The following is a 19400-nucleotide window of genomic DNA, read 5'->3' as shown; positions in this document are numbered from 1 at the left end:
CTCACTACGACTACTACTATACTACTACTACTTATACTACTACTACCACTACTACTACTCTGACCACTACTATACGACTACTACGATACTACCTATACCACTACTATACTGACATCTATACTACTACTACTACTACTATACCCTATACGACAACCACTACTATATCTACTACTACAACGACTATACTACGACTATACTACTACTACTATACTACTACTATACAACTACTACTATACTACTGATCTTAGCTACTACCACTACTATCACTACTACTCACTCACTGACTATACTACCATATACTACCTACTACTACTACTATACTACTACTACTATACTACTACTACTACTACTATACTACTACTACTATACTACTACTATACAACTACTACTATACTACTACTACTATACTACTACTACTACTACTATACTACTACTACTATACTACTACTACTACTACTATACTACTACTACTATACTACTACTACTATACTACTACTACTATACTACTACTACTATACTACTACTACTACTACTACTACTACTACTATACTACTACTACTACTACTATACTACTACTACTATACTACTACTACCACTACTACTACTACTACCACTACTATACTACTACTACTATACTACTACTACCACTACTATACTACTACTATACTACTACTACTACTACTACTACTATACTACAACCACTACTATACTACTACTACCACTACTATACTACTACTATACTACTACTACTACTATAACTACTACTATACTACTACTATACTACTAACTACTACTACACTACTATACTACTACTACCACTACTATACTACTACTACCACTACTATACTACTACTACCACTACTATACTACTACTACCACTACTATACCTACTACCACTACTATACTACTACTACTATACTACTACTACTATACTACTACTATACTACTACCACTACTATACTACTACTACCACTACTATACTACTACTACCACTACTATACTACTACTATACTACTACTACTACTACTACTACTATACTACAACCACTACTATACTACTACTACCACTACTATACTACTACTATACTACTACTACTATACTACTACTATACAACTACTACTATACTACTACTATACTACTACCACTACTATACTACTACTACCACTACTATACTACTACTACCACTACTATACTACTACTACCACTACTATACTACTACTACCACTACTATACTACTACTATACTACTACTACTATACTACTACTATACAACTACTACTATACTACTACTACTACTACTACTACTATACCATAACTACTGTTAATACTACTACTACTACTATACAGCTACTACCACTACTACTATACTACTACTACTACTATACTACTACTACTACTACTACTACTATACCATAACTACTGTTAATACTACTACTACTACTATACTACTACTACTACTACTACTATACTACTACTACTACTACTATACAGCTACTACCACTACTACTACTACTATACTACTCTTACTACTACTATACTACTACTACTACTACTACTACTACTATACAACTACTACCACTACTATACTACTACTACTATACTACTACTACTACTACTACTACTACTATACTACTACTACTATACTACTACTACTATACTACTACTACTACTACTACTACTACTACTACTACCACTACTATACTACTACTACCACTACTACTATACTACTACTACTACTATACTACTACTACTACTACTACTACTACTACTACTACTACTACTACACTACTATACTACTACTACTACTACTATACTACTACTACTACTATACTACTACTACTACTACTACTACTACTACTATACCATAACTACTGTTAATACTACTACTACTACTAACACCATGCTGCAGGGACCATGTGTCCTAATCTCTGTCTCTTTCTAGATGTGTTCCCACAGCAGATTGAAGGAGTAAAGATGATGGTCAACAAAACCCTTAGCAGCTTCTTCAAAGTTAGTAGTACATAATAATACATGGGATTGAATACAACACAAACACACACTTCTGTGTAATTAATTGGATCGTCTGTGCGTGTGTATGTGTGTCTGTGTGTGCGTGTGTATGTGTGTCTGTGTGTGCGTGTGTCTGTGTGTGTGTGTGTGTGTCTGTGTGCGTGCGTGTGTGTGTCTGTGTGCGTGCATGTGTGTGCGTGTGTGTGTGCATGTGTCTGTGTGTGTGTGTGTGCGTGTGTCTGTGTGTGTGCATGTGTGTGTGTGTTTGTCTGTCTGTGCCAGGCCAGTCATACCTTCCACCTCAGTGCAGTGAGTCCGTCTCAGTACCGCTTCCATGTGGAGCACCGTCAGTCTGACAGTCACGGCAAAGATACGGTTAGTCACCTAACTACCTGTCTACCTCCCTGTCTACCTGTCTACCTACCTGTCTACCTACATGTCTACCTGTCTGCCTGTCCTCTGAACTACCTATTTACTTGTCTACCTGTCTACCTACCTGTCTAACTACCTGTCTACCTGTCTGCCTGTCCTCTGAACTACCTATCTACTTGTCTACCTGTCTACCTACCTGTCTACCTACCTGTCTACCTACTTGTCTACCTGTCTACCTACCTGTCTACCTACCTGTCTACCTACTTGTCTACCTGTCTACCTACCTGTCTACCTACTTGTCTACCACCTGTCTACCTACCTGTCTACCTACCTGTCTACCTACTTGTCTACCGGTCTACCAACCTGTCCACCTACCTGTCTACCTACCTGTCTACCTACTTGTCTACCTGTCTTCTGAATTACCTATTTACTTGTCTACCTGTCTACCTACTTGTCTACCTGTCTACCAACCTGTCTACCTACTTGTCTACCTGTCTACCTATTGAATTTACCTGTCTACCTATTGAATTTAAGCGACTAATTATCCAGTGATTCCATTTCTCTTTTAGGAGGTTGATCATCTCTTCCATTCCTCTTTTAGGAGGTTGATCATTCCTTCCATTCCTCTTTTAGGAGGTTGATCATCCCTTCCATTCCTCTTTTAGGAGGTTGATCATCCCTTCCATTCCTCTTTTAGGAGGTTGATCATCCCTTCCATTCCTCTTTTAGGAGGTTGATCATCCCTTCCATTCCTCTTTTAGGAGGTTGATCATCCCTTCCATTCCTCTTTTAGGAGGTTGATCATCCCTTCCATTCCTCTTTTAGGAGGTTGATCATCCCTTCCATTCCTCTTTTAGGAGGTTGATCATCTCTTCTATTCCTCTTTTAGTAGGTTGACCATCCCTTCCATTCTCTTTTAGGAGGTTGATCATCCCTTCCAACTTAGTACTGTTTCCAGGTCATGGAGTCGCACCTCTGTCCCATTGGCTGTCTTCTCCAGACTTTCCACTTTAGTTCAATATGTATCCACTTTAGCAGTGAGGACTGCTAATGATTCATTTACCAGCTTTAATTGTAGAGGTAATCTCTTCTAGTAGTGGCCAGCTCGTTGTGTTGTCTGGTGTTGAGGACCACCATGTTCCCACAGTTGAACTGTGGACGGATCAATTATAGCTGCTGGAGCTATTACTACTACTACTACTGATACTATTACTACTACTACTATACTATTACTACCATACTACTACGACTACTATACCATCACTACTACACCACCATACTGCTACCACCATACTACTACTACCATATTACTATACTATCACTACTACTACAACTGCCACTATACTACTGTACTATTACTACTACTACTATACTATTACTACCATACTACTATACTACTACTACCGTACTACTATAGTATTACTAATTATACTATACTATTACCACTTCTGCTACTATACTATTACCACCATACTACTATGCTACTACTATACTATTACTACTGTGATATTACTACTACTACTATACTATTACTACTACTACTACACTATTACTACTACTACTATACTATTGCTACTATACTATTACTACTACTGATATACTATTACTGCTGCTAAGATACTATTACTACTACTACTATACTACTACTACTATACTGCTTGTGGACCGATCAATTCTAGCTGCTGGAGCTTAATAGAACTGCTAGTTATTTCTTGTTTCACAATGTTTAATGTTCCCCTACTTAATACAATATTTAACATTGACAGATTTTAGGAAATATAGTGAGCTCCGAAAATATTGGGAGTGACAATGTTGTTGTTGTTTTGGGTCAATCAAATTGTATTAGTCAAATGCGCTGAATAAAACCGGTGTAAACTTTACAGTGAAACTCTGACTTACGAGCCCCTAAACAACAATGCAGTTAAAAACAAATAGAATAAGAAATCAAAGTAACAAGTAATTAAAGAGCATCATTAAAATAACAATAGCGAGACTAGTTACAGGGGGTACCGGTACAGAGTCAATGTGTGGGGGCACCGGTTAGTTGAGGTAGTGTGTACATTTAGGTATAGTTATTAAAGTGACTATTCATAGATAACAACAGAGAATAGCAGCAGTGTAAAATAGGGGGGGAGGGGCAATGCAAATAGTCTGGGTAGTCATTTGATTAGGTGTTAAGGAGTCTTATGGCTTGGGGGTAGAAGCTGTTTAGAAGCCTCTTTGACCTAGGCGCTCCGGTACGGCTTGCCATGCGGTAGCAGAGAAAACAGCCTATGACTAGGGTGGCTGGAGTCTATGACAATTTTTAGGGCGTTCCTCTGACACCGCCTGGTATAGAGGTCCTGGATGGCAGGAAGCTTGGTCCCAGTGATGTACTGAGCCGTACGCACTACCCTCTGTAGTGCCTTGTGGTCGGAGGCCGAGCAGTTGCCATACCAGGCAATGATGTAACCAGTCAGGATGCCCTCGATGGTGCAGCTGTAGAACCTTTTGAGGATCTGAGGACCCATGCCAAATCTTTTCAGTCTCCTGAGGGGGAATAGCTTTTGTCGTGCCCTCTTAATGACTGTCTTACTGTGCTTGGACCATGTTAGTTTGTTTGAACTTGAAGCTCTCAACCTGCTCCACTGCAGCTCTGTCGATGAGAATGGGGGCGTGCTCGGCCCTCTTTTTCCTGTAGTCCACAATCATCTTCTTTGTCTTGGTCATGTTGAGGGAGAGGTTGTTGTCCTGGCACCACATGGCCAGGTCTCTGACCTCCTCCCTATATGCTGTCTCGTCGTTGTCGGGGATCCGGCCTACCACTGTTTTGTCATCGGCAAACTTAATGATGGTGTTGGAGTCGTGCCTGGCCGTGCAGTCATGAGTGAACAGGGAGTACAGGAGGGGACTGTCACGCCCTGATCATAGAGAGCTTTTTATTCTCTATGTTGGTTAGGTCGGGGTGTGACTAGGGTGGGTCATCTAGGTGATTTATATTTCTATGTTGGTCTGGTATGGGTCCCAATCAGAGGCAGCTATTTATCATTGGGGATCATATTTTGGCAGCCATTTCCCCTTTGTGTTTTGTGGGATCTTGTCTTGCCTGCTTTTGAGCTTCACGTTTCGTTTTACGCATTATTGTTTTTGTCTTTGAGTTTCTCTTCCAAAAACAAAGAGGATGGAAACATACCACGCTGCATCTTGGTCCACTCCTTATAACGATCAGCGTGGCGGATGTGTTGTTCAAATCAAATCAAATTTATTTATATAGCCCTTCGTACATCAGCTGATATCTCAAAGTGCTGTACAGAAACCCAGCCTAAAACCCCAAACAGCAAGCAATGCAGGTGTAGAAGCACGGTGGCTAGGAAAAACTCCCTAGAAAGGCCAAAACCTAGGAAGAAACCTAGAGAGGAACCAGGCTATGTGGGGTGGCCAGTCCTCTTCTGGCTGTGCCGGGTGGAGATTATAACAGAACAGGCCAAGATGTTCAAATGTTCATAAATGACCAGCATGGTCGAATAATAATAAGGCAGAACAGTTGAAACTGGAGCAGAAGCACAGTCAGGTGGAAGTTGAAACTGGAGCAGCAGCATGGCCAGGTGGACTGGGGACAGCAATGAGTCATCATGTCAGGTAGTCCTGGGGCATGGTCCTAGGGCTCAGGTCAGTTGAAACTGGAACAGCAGCATGGCCAGGTGGACTGGGGACAGCAAGGAGTCATCATGTCAGGTAGTCCTGGGGCATGGTCCTAGGGCTCAGGTCCTCCGAGAGAGAGAAAGAAAGAGAGAAGGAGAGAATTAGAGAACGCACACTTAGATTCACACAGGACACCGAATAGGACAGGAGAAGTACTCCAGATATAACAAACTGACCCCAGCCTCCCGACACATAAACTACTGCAGCATAAATACTGGAGGCTGAGACAGGAGGGGTCAGGAGACACTGTGGCCCCATCCGAGGACACCCCCGGACAGGGCCAAACAGGAAGGATATAACCCCACCCACTTTGCCAAAGCACAGCCCCCACACCACTAGAGGGATATCTTCAACCACAACTTTACCATCCTGTGACAAGGCTGAGTATAGCCCACAAAGATCTCCGCCACGGCACAACCCAAGGGGGGGGCGCCAACCCAGACAGGATGACCACAACAGTGAATCAACCCACTCAGGTGACGCACCCCCTCCAGGGACGGCATGAGAGAGCCCCAGCAAGCCAGTGACTCAGCCCCTGTAATAGGGTTAGAGGCAGAGAATCCCAGTGGAAAGAGGGGAACCGGCCAGGCAGAGACAGCAAGGGCGGTTCGTTGCTCCAGAGCCTTTCCGTTCACCTTCCCACTCCTGGGCCAGACTACACTCAATCATATGACCCACTGAAGAGATGAGTCTTCAGTAAAGACTTAAAGGTTGAGACCGAGTTTGCGTCTCTGACATGGGTAGGCAGACCGTTCCATAAAAATGGAGCTCTATAGGAGAAAGCCCTGCCTCCAGCTGTTTGCTTAGAAATTCTAGGGACAATTAGGAGGCCTGCGTCTTGTGACCGTAGCGTACGTGTAGGTATGTACGGCAGGACCAAATCAGAGAGATAGGTAGGAGCAAGCCCATGTAATGCTTTGTAGGTTAGCAGTAAAACCTTGAAATCAGCCCTTGCTTTGAGGAAGCCAGTGTAGAGAGGCTAGCACTGGAGTAATATGATCAAATGTTTTGGTTCTAGTCAGGATTCTAGCAGCCGTATTTAGCACTAACTGAAGTTTATTTAGTGCTTTATCCGGGTAGCCGGAAAATAGAGCATTGCAGTAGTCTAACCTAGAAGTGACAAAAGCATGGATTAATTTTTCAGCATCATTTTTGGACAGAAAGTTTCTGATTTTTGCAATGTTACGTAGATGGAAAAAAGCTGTCCTCGAAATGGTCTTGATATGTTCTTCAAAAGAGAAATCAGGGTCCAGAGTAACGCCGAGGTCCTTCACAGTTTTATTTGAGACGACTGTACAACCATTAAGATTAATTGTCAGATTCAACAGAAGATCTCTTTGTTTCTTGGGACCTAGAACAAGCATCTCTGTTTTGTCCGAGTTTAATAGTAGAAAGTTTGCAGCCATCCACTTCCTTATGTCTGAAACACATGCTTCTAGCGAGGGCAATTTTGGGGCTTCACCATGTTTCATTGAAATGTACAGCTGTGTGTCATCCGCATAGCAGTGAAAGTTTACATTATGTTTTCGAATAACATCCCCAAGAGGTAAAATATATAGTGAAAACAATAGTGGTCCTAAAACAGAACCTTGAGGAACACCGAAATTTACAGTTGATTTGTCAGAGGACAAACCATTCACAGAGACAAACTGATATCTTTCCGACAGATAAGATCTAAACCAGGCCAGAACATGTCCGTGTAGACCAATTTGGGTTTCCAATCTCTCCAAAAGAATGTGGTGATCGATGGTATCAAAAGCAGCACTAAGGTCTAGGAGCACGAGGACACCTACCCATACCACCTGGGGGCGGCCCATCAGGAAGTCCAGGATCCAGTTGCAGAGGGAGGTGTTTAGTTCCAGGGTCCTTAGCTTATTGATGAGCTTTGAGGGTACTATGGTGTTGAACGCTGAGCTGTAGTCAATGAACAGCATTCTCACATCGGTGTTCCTTTGTCCAGGTGGGAAAGGGCAGTGTGGAGTGCAATAGAGATTGCATCATCTGTGGATCTGTTGGGGTGGTATGCAAATTAGAGTCAGTGTAGGGTTTCTGGGATAATGGAGTTGATGTGAGCCATGACCAGCCTTTCAAAGCACTTCATGGCTACAAACGTGAGTGCTGCGGGTCTGTAGTCATTTAGGCAGGTTACCTTAGTATTCTTGGGCACAGGCACTATGGTGGTATGCTTAAAACATGTTGGTATTACATACTCGGTCAGGGAGAGGTTGAAAATGTCAGTGAAGACAATTGCCAGTTGGTCAGCGCATGCTCGCAGTACACGTCCTGGTAATCCGTCTGGCCCTATGGCCTTGTGAATGTTGACCTGTTTATACGTGTTCAGAGGGAAATACCAGAGGCTAACATGGAGTTCAGAGGCTAACATGGTGTTCAGAGGCTAACATGGTGTTCAGAGATAACTACCAGAGGCTAACATGGAGTTCAGAGGGAAGGACCAGAGGCTGACATGGTGTTCAGAGGTAACTACCAGAGGCTGACATGGTGTTCAGAGGTAACTACCAGAGGCTAACATGGTGTTCAGAGGTAACTACCAGAGGCTAACATGGAGTTCAGAGGCTAACATGGAGTTCAGAGGCTAACATGGAGTTCAGAAGCTAACATGGAGTTCAGAGGTTAACATGTTGTTCAGAGGGAAGTACCAGAGGCTAACATGGAGTTCAGAGGTAACTACCAGAGGCTAACATGGTGTTCAGAGGTAACTACCAGAGGCTAGCATGGTGTTCAGAGGGAAGTACCAGAGGCTAACATGGAGTTCAGAGGTAACTACCAGAGGCAAACATGGTGTTCAGAGGGAAATACCAGAGGCTAACATGTTGTTCAGAGGGAAGTACCAGAGGCTAACATGGGGTTCAGAGGCTAACATGGTGTTGTCAATAAATGTCATTAGTAGCATATTCAATGTGCAGGCTATTCTATTTGGCTCTAGTATACTTCATTAAGATGTGGGGATTGATTGGTTTATTTATTGGGGAAACAGATGAGTACACTCCTGAGGATAACACGTTAAAGTGATTCCACTTGATCCACCGTGGTACCTGATGGATTACACACAGACTAGACACAGCAAAGCAACATCCCTACAGTACAAAACAGCTTAGAAAAACAAAGAAAGAAATGTTAGTATTACCACAAACTTTCCATTTTCAGGACTCCCCCGTGCTGATCGGTGAGATGGACTCCTCCGGCAGTCTGAATGCTCATTCGCTGCTGCATCTTAGCGAACGAATCAGGGCCAAGGCTGTGTTTCAGGTGGGTGGTTCAGATCTACCAGTAGGCCGTCATTGTAAATAAAAAATTTGCTTAATTAAATAAAATCAAATAAATTGAAAAAATGAATAAACCCCAGTGCTAGACTGGCTTGTTTCAATGCGTACTCCTAGAACTCCAAGAACAGTTGCCCGTGGTTACACAGCCAGTCAGACCCAGGTCCTCCAGTCTCTAAGACGTCTTAGTGACATGTAAAACAAATTAACAAAGTCTCAGGAATACTTTACATAGTGTGTGTGTGTGTGTGTGTGTGTGTGTGTGTGTGTGTGTGTGTGTGTGTGTGTGTGTGTGTGTGTGTGTGTGTGTGTATATAGACCCAGCAGGCTCAGTTCATGACGTGGCAGTTTGAGACGGAGTACAGAGGAAGTGACTTCACAGCTGCTGTTACCATGGCGAACCCTGATGTCCTACGGGAGTCAGGTAGCTGAGTGTATTTCTATGATAATTTGTGTGTCTCATTATAATATATATGAAAATGTGTGTCTCATAATATATATGATAATGTGTGTGTGTGTGTGTGTGTGTGTAGTGATCCTGGTTGCCCACTTCCTCCAGAGTGTGTGTTCAGGGCTGGTGTTGGGAGGAGAGCTGGTCTACCACAGAGGAAGACATGAAGAGGGAGGGATTCTCACCCTGGCTGGACAGTACTCAGGTATTATATATATATATATATATATATACACATTATATAATATATATATATATATATAGACACACATTATAAAATATATAGGGGCGGCAGGGTAGCCTAGTGGTTATAGCGTTGGACTAGTAACCGAAAGGTTGCAAGTTCGAATCCCCGAGCTGACTAGGTACAAATCTGTCGTTCTGCCCCTGAACAGGCAGTTAACCCACTGTTCCTAGGCCGTCATTGAAAATAAGAATTTGTTCTTAACTGACTTGCCTAGTTAAATAAAGGTTAAAAAAAAATATATATATTTATATATATAGATACACATTATATGATATATAGGCACGTTATATAACTGGGTGGTTCGAGCCCTGAATGCTGATTGGCTGACAGCCTTGGTGTATTAGACCGCATACCACGGGTATGACAAAAACATTTATGACGTTGGTAACCAGTTTATAATAGCAATAAGTCACCTCGGGGGTTTGTTGTATATTGCCAATAAACCACAGCTAAGGGCTGTGTCCAGGCACCCCGCGTTGCCTAAGAACAGCCCTTAGCCGTGGTATATTGGCCATATACCACACACACTGCTTTATACCCACACACTGCTTTATACCACACACACTGCTTTATACCTACCACACCACTGCTTTATACCACACACACTGCTTTATACCACAACACACTGCTTTATACCACACACACTGCTTTATACCACACACACTGCTTTATACCACACACACTGCTTTATACCACACACACTGCTTTATACCACACACACTGCTTTATACCACACACACTGCTTTATACCACACACACTGCTTTAACCACACACACTGCTTTATACCACAACACACTGCTTTATACCACAACACACTGCTTTATACCACACACACTGCTTTATACCACACAGCACTGCTTTATACCACACACACTGCTTTATACCACACCACACTGCTTTATACCACACACACTGCTTTATTACCACACACACTGCTTTATACCACACACACTGCTTTATACCACAACACTGCTTTATCACACACACACTGCTTTATACCACACACACTGCTTTATACCACACACACTGCTTTATACCACACACACTGCTTTATACCACACACACTGCTTTTATACCACACACACTGCTTTATAACCACACACACTGCTTTATACCACACACACTGCTTTATACCACACACACTGCTTTATACCACACACACTGCTTTATACCACACACACTGCTTTATACCACACACACTGCTTTATACCACACACTGCTTTATACCACACACTGCTTTATACCACACACTGCTTTATACCACACACTGCTTTATACCACACACACTGCTTTATACCACACACACTGCTTTATACCACACACACTGCTTTATACCACACACACTGCTTTATACCACACACACTGCTTTATACCACACACTGCTTTATACCACACACACTGCTTTATACTACACACACTGCTTTATACCACACACACTGCTTTATACCACACACACTGCTTTATACCACACACACTGCTTTATACCACACACACTGCTTTATACTACACACACTGCTTTATACCACACACACTGCTTTATACCACACACACTGCTTTATACTACACACACTGCTTTATACCACACACACTGCTTTATACCACACACACTGCTTTATACCACACACACTGCTTTATACCACACACTGCTTTATACCACACACTGCTTTATACCACACACACTGCTTTATACCACACACACTGCTTTATACCACACACTGCTTTATACCACACACACTGCTTTATACCACACACACTGCTTTATACCACACACTGCTTTATACCACACACACTGCTTTATACCACACACACTGCTTTATACCACACACACTGCTTTATACCACACACACTGCTTTATACCACACACACTGCTTTATACCACACACACTGCTTTATACCACACACACTGCTTTATACCACACACACTGCTTTATACCACACACTGCTTTATACCACACACACTGCTTTATACCACACACACTGCTTTATACCACACACACTGCTTTATACCACACACACTGCTTTATACCACACACACTGCTTTATACCACACACACTGCTTTATACCACACACACTGCTTTATACTACACACACTGCTTTATACCACACACACTGCTTTATACCACACACACTGCTTTATACCACACACTGCTTTATACCACACACACTGCTTTATACCACACACACTGCTTTATACCACACACACTGCTTTATACCACACACACTGCTTTATACCACACACTGCTTTATACCACACACACTGCTTTATACCACACACACTGCTTTATACCACACACACTGCTTTATACCACACACACTGCTTTATACCACACACTGCTTTATACCACACACTGCTTTATACCACACACACTGCTTTATACCACACCAACTGCTTTATACCACACACACTGCTTTATACCACACACACTGCTTTATACCACACACACTGCTTTTATACCACACACTGCTTATACCACACACACTGCTTTATACTACACACACTGCTTTATACCACACACACTGCTTTATACCACAACACACTGCTTTATACCACACACACTGCTTTATACCACACACACTGCTTTATACTACACACACTGCTTTATACCACACACAACTGCTTTATACACCACACACTGCTTTATACTACACACACTGCTTTATACCACACACACTGCTTTATACCACACACACTGCTTTACCCTTATACCACACACACTGCTTTATACCACACACTGCCTTTATACCACACACTGCTTTATACACAACACTGCTTTATACCACACACACTGCTTAATACCACACACTGCTTTATACCACACACACTGCTTTATACCACACACACTGCTTTATACCACACACTGCTTTATACCACACACACTGCTTTATACCACACACACTGCTTTATACCACACACACTGCTTTATACCACACACCACTGCTTTATACCACACACACTGCTTTATACCACACACACTGCTTTTATACCACACACACTGCTTTATACCACACACTGCTTTATACCACACACACTGCTTTATATCCACACACCACTGCTTTATACCACCACCACTGCTTATACCACACACACTGCTTTATACCACACACACTGCTTTATACCACACACACTGCTTTATACCACACACACTGCCTTTAATACCACACACACTGCTTTATACCACACACACTGCTTTATACCACACACACTGCTTTATACCACACACTGCTTTATACCACACACACTGCTTTATACCACACACACTGCTTTATACCACACACACTGCTTTATACCACACACACTGCTTTATACCACACACTGCTTTATACCACACACACTGCTTTATACCACACACACTGCTTTATACCACACACACTGCTTTATACCACACACACTGCTTTATACCACACACTGCTTTATACCACACACTGCTTTATACCACACACACTGCTTTATACCACACACACTGCTTTATACCACACACACTGCTTTATACCACACACACTGCTTTATACCACACACACTGCTTTATACCACACACTGCTTTATACCACACACACTGCTTTATACCACACACACTGCTTTATACCACACACACTGCTTTATACCACACACACTGCTTTATACCACACACACTGCTTTATACCACACACACTGCTTTATACCACACACACTGCTTTATACCACACACACTGCTTTATACCACACACTGCTTTATACCACACACTGCTTTATACCACACACACTGCTTTATATTACACACACTGCTTTATACCACACACACTGCTTTATACCACACACACTGCTTTATACCACACACTGCTTTATACCACACACACTGCTTTATACCACACACACTGCTTTATACCACACACACTGCTTTATACCACACACACTGCTTTATACCACACACACTGCTTTATACCACACACACTGCTTTATACCACACACACTGCTTTATACCACACACACTGCTTTATACCACACACTGCTTTATACCACACACACTGCTTTATACCACACACACTGCTTTATACCACACACACTGCTTTATACCACACACTGCTTTATACCACACACACTGCTTTATACCACACACACTGCTTTATACCACACACACTGCTTTATACCACACACACTGCTTTATACCACACACACTGCTTTATACCACACACACTGCTTTATACCACACACACTGCTTTATACCACACACACTGCTTTATACCACACACACTGCTTTATACCACACACTGCTTTATACCACACACACTGCTTTATACCACACACTGCTTTATACCACACACTGCTTTATACCACACACACTGCTTTATACCACACACACTGCTTTATACCACACACTGCTTTATACCACACACACTGCTTTATACCACACACACTGCTTTATACCACACACACTGCTTTATACCACACACACTGCTTTATACCACACACACTGCTTTATACCACACACACTGCTTTATACCACACACACTGCTTTATACCACACACACTGCTTTATACCACACACACTGCTTTATACCACACACACTGCTTTATACCACACACACTGCTTTATACCACACACACTGCTTTATACCACACACACTGCTTTATACCACACACACTGCTTTATACCACACACACTGCTTTATACCACACACACTGCTTTATACCACACACACTGCTTTGATACCACACAACCACTGCTTTATACCACCACACACTTGCTTTATACCACCACACTTCCTTTATACCACCACACCACTGCTTATACCACACACACTGCTTTATACCACACACCACTGCTTATACCACACACACTGCTTATACCACACACACTGTTTATACCACACACACTGCTTTATACCACACACACTGCATTATACCACACCACACTGCTTATATACCACACACACTGCTTTATACCACACACACTGCTTATTATACCACACACTGCTTTATACCACAACACTGCTTTATTATACCACACACACTGCTTTATACCACACACACTGCTTTATACCACACACACTGCTTTATACCACACCACTGCTTTATACCACACACACTGCTTTATACCACACACTGCTTTTATACCACCACACTGCTTTATACCACACACCTGCTTTATACCACCACACTGCTTTATACCACACACTGCTTTATACCACACACTGCTTTATACCACACACTGCTTATACCCACACACACTGCTTTATACCACACACTGCTTTATACCACACACTGCTTTATACCACACATAACAACTGTTTATACCACACACACTGCTTTATACCACACACACTGCTTTATACCACACACACTGCTTTATACCACACACACTGCTTTATACCACACACACTGCTTTATACCACACACACTGCTTTATACCACACACACTGCTTTATACCACACACTGCTTTATAACCACACACACTGCTTTAATTATACACTGCTGTTAAAAGGTTGGGGTCACTTTACAAATGTCCTTGTTTTCCATGAAAAACATACATGAAAATAGTTGCCAAAATGAATAGGAAATAGTCAAGACGCAAGGTTATAAATGATTTTTAATTTAAATAACTGTCCTTCAAACTTTGCTTTCGTCAAAGAATCCTCCATTTTCAGCAATTACAGCCTTGCAGACCTTTGGCATTCTAGTTGTCAGTTTGATGAGGTAATCTGAAGAGATTTCACCCCATGCTTCCTGAAGCACCTCCCACAAGTTGGATTGGCTTAATGGGCAACTTCTTACGTACCATACGGTCAAGCTGCTCCCACAAACAGCTCAATAGGGTTGAGATCCGGTGACTGTGCTGGCCACTTCCTTAAAGACAGAATACCAGCTGACTGCTTCTTCCATAAATAGTTCTTGCATAGTTTGGAGCTGTGCTTTGGGTCATTGTCCTGTTGTAGGAGGAAATTGGCTCCAATTACGCGCCGTAAGGGTATGGCATGGCGTTGCAAAATGGAGTGGTAGCCTTCCTTTTACCCCGTACAAATCTCCCACTTTACCACCACCAAAGCAGCCCCAGACCATCACATTGCCTCCACCATGCTTGACAGATGGCGTTAAGCACTCCTCCAGCATCTTTTCATTTTCTCTGCATCTCACGAATGTTCTTTGTGATCCGAACACCTAAAACTTAGAATGGAAGACCCAGAGTTACAGGAATGGAAGACCCAGAGTTACAGGAATGGAAGACCCAGAGTTACCTCTGCTGCAGAGGATAAGTTCATTAGAGTTACCAGCCTCAGACTGCAGCCCCAAACAAATGCTTCAGAGTAACAGACAGTAACAGTTTCAGTACCAGACACATCAACTGTTCAGAGGAGAATCAGGCCTTCATTGTGAAATGCTGCAAAGAAAACACTACTAAAAGACAAGAAGAAGAAGAAGAAGAAGAAGAAGAAGAAGAGACTTGCTTGGGCAAAGAAACACAAGCAATGGACATTAGAAGTACACTGAGTCAGAGAGAGTCAGCACGTCATCAACACATCATCAACACACACAGTACAAGACTAGAGACTTGGTTTGTTTTACTTTAACAAACTACCTAGTTAGCTAATAAAAGTTCACAATAGTTTTCCTTTTCATATCTGGTTCCTGGGACGCAGTTAGTGTTAACGCTGGGTCGCTAATATATGTCCAGGGATCCGTGCTCAAACAAGGTGGTAATACATTGGCAAAGCAGCTAGCCTAGCTGCTAGCTATGAAGCTAGACAGCCTTGGCTACTATTGCTGGATACCAAGCACGCTAAGCGGTTAGCCCTTGTGGCTAGGGCCGCACTTCTAGTTGTCTTGGTTTTAGGACTAGCCATTTCCAGAGTTTTCTACTGCCGGCATCTCTCATTTCACAGAGTGAATAGCGGGCTCGTCCTACTGTTAGTACCGTCATGCCTCCGAAAAAAGACAAGGATCCCATCTCTGCCGGGCATCCCATCTCTGCCGGGCATCCCATCTCTGCCGGGCATCCCATCTCTGCCGGGCATCCCATCTCTGCCGGGCATCACATCTCTGCCGGGCATCACATCTCTGCTGTGCATCACATCTCTGCAGGTACGTCTTGGAGAAGCAGAACGTTTTCTATAAGGAAATGATACTTCAGCAGGAAAATAACTTTAAAAGCTTCATACAAAACGATCATGGAGTCCAACAAACGGCTGGATGACCTGACTAAAGATGTACAAGACTTTTAAACAAGCCTTCTGTTCACACAGAAGGATGTGGATGTATTGAAGACCACACAGGATACACTTCCCAGAAACTGTTCCTCTATACGGAATGAAATCTCCACAGTCAGGGAGGGCCTCCAGAACATGTCTGGGAAGGCAGAATGAAATCACCACAGTCAGGGAGGCCCTCCAGAACATGTCTGGGAAGGCAGAATGAAATCCCCACAGTCAGGGAGGCCCTCCAGGACATGTCTGGGAAGGCAGAATGAAATCACCACAGTCAGGGAGGGCCTCCAGAACATGTCTGGGAAGGCAGAATGAAATCTCCACAGTCAGGGAGGGCCTCCACAACATGTCTGGGAAGGCAGAATGAAATCACCACAGTCAGGGAGGGCCTCCAGCACATGTCTGGGAAGGCAGAATGAAATCTCCACAGTCAGGGAGGGCCTCCAGCACATGTCTGGGAAGGCAGAATTAAATCTCCACAGTCAGGGAGGGCCTCCAGCACATGTCTGGGAAGGCAGAATGAAATCTCCACAGTCAGGGAGGGCCTCCAGAACATGTCTGGGAAGGCAGAATGAAATCACCACAGTCAGGGAGGGCCTCCAGAACATGTCTGGGAAGGCAGAATGAAATCACCACAGTCAGGGAGGGCCTCCACAACATGTCTGGGAAGGCAGAATGAAATCTCCACAGTCAGGGAGGGCCTCCAGAACATGTCTGGGAAGGCAGAATGAAATCTCCACAGTCAGGGAGGGCCTCCACAACATGTCTGGGAAGGCAGAATGAAATCACCACAGTCAGGGAGGGCCTCCACAACATGTCTGGGAAGGCAGAATGAAATCCCCACAGTCAGGGAGGGCCTCCAGCACATGTCTGGGAAGGCAGAATGAAATCTCCACAGTCAGGGAGGGCCTCCACAACATCTCTGGGAAGGCAGAATGAAATCACCACAGTCAGGGAGGGCCTCCACAACATCTCTGGGAAGGCAGAATGAAATCACCACAGTCAGGGAGGGCCTCCACAACATCTCTGGGAAGGCAGAATGAAATCACCACAGTCAGGGAGGGCCTCCACAACATCTCTGGGAAGGCAGAATGAAATCACCACAGTCAGGGATGCTGATTACCTGGATGGACAATCGAGGAGAAATAATATTGTAATAGATGGTATCCAGGAGAGCCAAAGTGAGACGTGGGCTGAATCAGAGGACAAAGTTCAAAAGCTGTTTTCTGAGGAGCTACAACTGGATCAACAGGTAGAGCTGGAATGTGCTCACCGGTCTGGGAAACCAGGGGTCACTAGGGGTGAGAATGGAACCAGACACCGGTCTGGGAAACCAGGGGTCACTAGGGGTGAGAATGGAACCAGACCCAGGCCAATTGTAGTGAAATTCCGCAGGTTCAAGGATCATCTTTCAGTCCTTGAAAAAGCCAGATGCCTTAAAGGGTCTTTCATCTTCATCAATGAGGATTTATCAGGTTCAGTCCGTCAAAGAAGAAAGGAACTAATACCAGATATGAAGGCTGCAAGAGAACGAGGTGACATTATCAGATATGAAGGCTGCAAGAGAACGAGGTGACATTATCAGATATGAAGGCTGCAGGAGAACGAGGTGACATTATCAGATATGAAGGCTGCAAGAGAACGAGGTGACATTATCAGATATGAAGGCTGCAAGAGAACGAGGTGATATTACCAGCTATGAAGGCTGCAAGAGAACGAGGTGACATTACCAGCTATGAAGGCTGCAAGAGAACGAGGTGACATTACCAGCTATGAAGGCTGCAAGAGAACGAGGTGACATTATCAGATATGAAGGCTGCAAGAGAACGAGGTGACATTATCAGATATGAAGGCTGCAGGAGAACGAGGTGACATTATCAGATATGAAGGCTGCAAGAGAACGAGGTGACATTATCAGATATGAAGGCTGCAAGAGAACGAGGTGACATTATCAGATATGAAGGCTGCAGGAGAACGAGGTGACATTATCAGATATGAAGGCTGCAAGAGAACGAGGTGACATTATCAGATATGAAGGCTGCAAGAGAACGAGGTGACATTATCAGATATGAAGGCTGCAAGAGAATAAGGTGACATTATCAGATATGAAGGTAAAACCCAGATGCAGACCACATCGGATAACCAATAGTTTAATAGTCCCACAGGGGCAGGCAGGGTCA

The 19400-nt window shown here is 43.3% G+C and overlaps 1 protein-coding gene across 1 annotated transcript in view; it reads left to right on the top strand.

The window, feature by feature from the left end:
* The window catches only part of si:dkey-71l1.1 (Porin3_Tom40 domain-containing protein), a 62849-nt gene that overhangs the window by 28180 nt on the left and 15269 nt on the right, over positions 1 to 19400 (top strand). The window contains exons 3-7 of the mRNA XM_031808942.1: positions 1942 to 2009; positions 2292 to 2384; positions 9228 to 9329; positions 9662 to 9767; positions 9877 to 9999. Of these exons, the coding sequence (XP_031664802.1) occupies positions 1942 to 2009; positions 2292 to 2384; positions 9228 to 9329; positions 9662 to 9767; positions 9877 to 9999 (492 nt within the window). The remainder of the gene's footprint in view (positions 1 to 1941; positions 2010 to 2291; positions 2385 to 9227; positions 9330 to 9661; positions 9768 to 9876; positions 10000 to 19400) is intronic.

The sequence above is a fragment of the Oncorhynchus kisutch genome, linkage group LG29, assembly GCF_002021735.2.
Source record: "Oncorhynchus kisutch isolate 150728-3 linkage group LG29, Okis_V2, whole genome shotgun sequence".
Lineage (NCBI taxonomy): Eukaryota > Metazoa > Chordata > Actinopteri > Salmoniformes > Salmonidae > Oncorhynchus > Oncorhynchus kisutch.
Note: the sequence above shows the minus strand (reverse complement) of the source record. Positions and strands in the feature narration are given on the sequence as shown.